Consider the following 4,255-nt stretch of genomic DNA (forward strand, 5'->3'; position numbering starts at 1 on the left):
CCGCCCGCTGGCCCGCTACCGGGCCCGGTACCAGGATACCCGGCGTGCAGCGAGCCACCGTGCGGCGAGCCGTACACCAGTTGCCTTACTTTCTGCTCGTCGTCGGCGATGTTGTACGTCAGCTCGGTCTCCTCGAACCCGGTCGCTGACATCCTCTGGTCGCCCGACGAACCCGACGGCGGTGGATCCGGACTGTTCAGACACGTCTGGATTAACGCCTTCCCGGCATCGCTCGTGATCATTGGTTGCAGTTTGCGCGTCGCGAACGTGTACACGTGCCCGGTCTCGCTCGCCACCAGTAACATCACTTGCGTACCGGTCAGCGTCGACAACTCGTACGCCTAGAAATACGACATCGACAATTCGTTTATTAATTCTACGACAAACGCATTTACTTAGTTTACGTTCAGATATTTTCTGTTGTTACTTATTTATAGAACTCGCTCATTTAGGTTCTCCCTCCTCCAAAAGATTAGAGATTCTCAAGTAAGAGATTTAATCGTTTAGATTAACTTTCTGATTGATCCGTTATATTTTTTAGAATCTATACTTAAGATAGAATGAGACGCGTGGATATTTCATTCTATCTTAAATAGGTCCTCAAAAATATAACGGATCAAATGGATGACGTCCAATTTATTATTTGAAGAATTTCTAATAAAAAACACAAGGGTACTTATTTTACTAATGTATTGTAAACATAATCTGTTTTTTTTTTGTGATAATCTATTACTTTGTTGCGTGAGATATTCTTTTTGCATGTCACATTTTATTATCATTACGGTAAACTGTTGCAATATTCGATTCACGATATTCGATTCACGACAATATTAAAATATATTTTCCTTAGTTTTTAAATAAAATATTAAGTATTAATGATACCCATATCAACGTAAAACATCCAATATAAAAAATAACTTTGAGAAACAATATAAATGCAAGTAACGAAAACATATTGCCATTTAGATGACATTGCATGATTATCAAATAAACTTTTTAAAAGTAATACGATACACACACACACACACACACAAACACACACACACATATATTTGCAACGTTATATAAATACTTATAATGTTTATAAGAATCGATCAATGGTTTTTAAATACATTTTTAATGTATCATGAAGAGCAGCAAAAGAATATTGCTAATTTTTTTATATGACTATGTCTTTTCCAAATTATTTAAATTTTACTAAGAATTCTGACATCTTTATGCCAACAATTTCTATCATAAAGCAGAATATTATCAGTTTAATAAACACACAAAACACAAAATTAAATTGCTCGTAATATTAGCAGATTATAATCAATATTGTAATTAAATTTCAAGAATGTACATGATGAATATCATTAACGAGTCAAGTACATGGTGGTAATACATATACTTATATTGATATAAGCAATAATGTTATTATTTTCTTTGCTTTTAAATCATTTTACGAAAGCTGAAGCATTTTATGAAAGCTGAAATTCAAATTTCTTTCGAAAAGATAAGTCGTTTAACGTTTTCTTTGTTAAAACACAATTCAGATAATTTTTAAAACAATTAAAAATGTGTATACACGTTTTGACATGAATATCTAATTAAAATCTAAAAGTTAAAAAAAAAAGTAATACTTGATCAATTTTAGATGGTTACTCATCGTTTTTTATATGCACTTCATTAATTATACATGTTCTTTGTAAATATAGTTCCAATCGCGTGTCTTTAATTAAACATGAGATCATAAATTTAATCATTTCCGAAACGATGTGAATGAATTTAATTCAAAATTCTTGCCTAAACATACACACAATATAATTTTACATATTTTAGCGTTTTTGTCGATGTTATCCCGATGTTTTAATTTTTAATTTTATTTATAATACAATTCTTTAACATATATTCTTTAACATATATTCTATCTTTAACATATATTCTTCATAATATAATTTATTTCTTCATCTGCACAACTTAACATCTCATAAAAAATAATCAAAATAAAGAATGCAAAATTATTTCTTCAAGCATTTTTTAATGCAAATTGTGTCATTAATAAATCGATAAATTAATATATGTAATTTCAATACATATCCTAATTATTTATAAACGATCTCTAGATTACAAATATAAAAATGTTAAATAGTTTCACAATTTATATTATATCACTCTTATAACAAGTTTCTTTTCACTAAAGAAAAAGACATTTATTTAATATAATTAAGAACATAAATTGATATAAAGATAAAGTAACAAATTGGAAGGCGAAAGAAAAAGAGAGAACGCATTTCAGAATTAACAGTCGCCTTTCTGGTCTAGTCTACAAACAGCTAATTTTATTTAAATCTATTCATTCGAAAAATATATATACTACAAAAAGAGAGAAAGAAAGAAAGAAAAAAAAGATTAGTTTAATATTAATATAAATAAAATAAAATAAAAAGTTTAATATTACTCTTTTTTTTTTAAGGAACAGCACTCCGCGATCTCAACTTTTTATGTTTATAATTTTTCAAGCCATTCAGATATCTTCGAACGATATTATTGTCTAAAACGTGATTGATTTAATAACAAATTTAGTAATAATTTAATAACAATTTTTAATTATTATTTTAATTATATCACATAATTAAAAAATTTTAAACACGATAATTGACATTTCTTTATTTTGTGTGCTTATAAAATATATATATTTACCTACTTTTTAATTTGAGTAAAAAAATACGAGCAATCTTCATTATCTGTACACACATTGATTTTAACAATCAAAACGATCAATGGTAATTCGAGCTGAATTAATATTTGAATTAATATTTTAAATAACAAAACGTTAGTAAAGGAAAATTATATTATTAAAGTGTAGAAAAATATAATATAACTGTATTAAATCGTAAAAAAGTATATGAGACAATAGTTGACGAAGATATAAAAAATTATAAAAAAATTTGTCAGGATAATACAACAGAGAAGGAAAAGGACATATTTTATCGAGATTGTGACGAAAATAAAAAATCCTAATAATTATTTAAAAATTTATACGATTGCTACAATTTTGGGACCAACCAATTTTAATTCTCGCGAGAACTTTAATTTAGTACTTTACGTCGAAGGAAAGATTTTTTTTTTAACGAAGTAAAATTTTTATCATCATTTAGAAAATTTAAATTATATGAAACGCGTCCAGATATCTTGTATTTATCTATTATATTCATCCGGTTTTTTATCGGTAAAAACAGCAATTAATTTCGTCAATTCGAGATACAGTGACAAGATTTTGGCAATTTAATCTCGTATGAGATTCAATCGTGTTATCCTCTTCATGTCTTTAATAAAAGAAAATGAAGGAATTGGAGAGAGATTTGCTCTCCACTCTTGGGAGAGATTTGGATTACACTCTGTCTCCGACAGAGCGGTACAGAAAAAAGTAAATCGCTAACTAGCAGCTTCAAATGCAAGCAACCAGGTCTCTTTAGCAAAAGCATGTAAAAGCCGCGGAAGAGCGCGAGCGCGAGCACTGTCACTCGTAAATCGCGAGCGCGCACGCGCAGCATCCCGTCATCCCATTTCCCGACTCCCGTCGCTGTCGTCGCGACAATCGGAGAGAAAACGCACGTGAGACATTGTACTCCGATTGCTCCGAGTCTCGTCGACGTGGGTCGACTATTTTCACAGAGTTCGACGCGCGCGCATATACACATACACGCACACGCACATGCACATTCTCTTTTTGTTTTCTCTTTCTCTCCCTCTCTCAGAGCACTTGAAGTATCAAGAGTCAAGAGACGAGAGAGGTAGGTAGACGATGCTGTATCGAATCGAGTCACTGCGCCCTTCGCGCGGCGCGTAACGTAACGTTACACGGTAACAGAGACTAGAGAGCGAGAAGCCGGTACTCCGCCGTGCAATTACATCAGTGATCAGGTTTGCGTGGTATATACGCGATACAAACCTTCTTCATAATGCCAGTCTTCCTCTTGGAGAACGTGGTGTATCTCCGTAATTTATTGTCGATGTACTCCATCTTAATTTTCACCCGGCCCTTAGTCTTCTTGCCGTTCGAAGGGGGTGACTTCTTCGGCTGGCCTAGACTGGTGAAGGACTCGTCGAGATTGTCGGGGACGCAGTCGCCAGGCATGCCGCCGGCGGGCATACCCTGCGAGAGCGATTGCTGCCGTGAATTATTACCGTCGTCGCCGTAGCAGACGTCGGAGATGCTGCGCTTGATGCCCCGTTGAACGGGTCCGACGCCTGGCGTCGCGGCGCCCGCGGC

At 33.6% G+C, this 4,255-nt stretch overlaps 1 protein-coding gene across 1 annotated transcript in view; it reads right to left on the reverse strand.

The window, feature by feature from the left end:
- The window catches only part of LOC108684711 (serum response factor homolog), a 23,678-nt gene that overhangs the window by 15,910 nt on the left and 3,513 nt on the right, over positions 1-4,255 (reverse strand). The window contains exons 3-4 of the mRNA XM_018189175.1: positions 3,935-4,220; positions 90-341 (exon numbers count right to left, since the gene is read on the reverse strand). Of these exons, the coding sequence (XP_018044664.1) occupies positions 90-341; positions 3,935-4,220 (538 nt within the window). The remainder of the gene's footprint in view (positions 1-89; positions 342-3,934; positions 4,221-4,255) is intronic.

The sequence above is a fragment of the Atta colombica genome, unplaced genomic scaffold (assembly GCF_001594045.1).
Source record: "Atta colombica isolate Treedump-2 unplaced genomic scaffold, Acol1.0 scaffold137, whole genome shotgun sequence".
Lineage (NCBI taxonomy): Eukaryota > Metazoa > Arthropoda > Insecta > Hymenoptera > Formicidae > Atta > Atta colombica.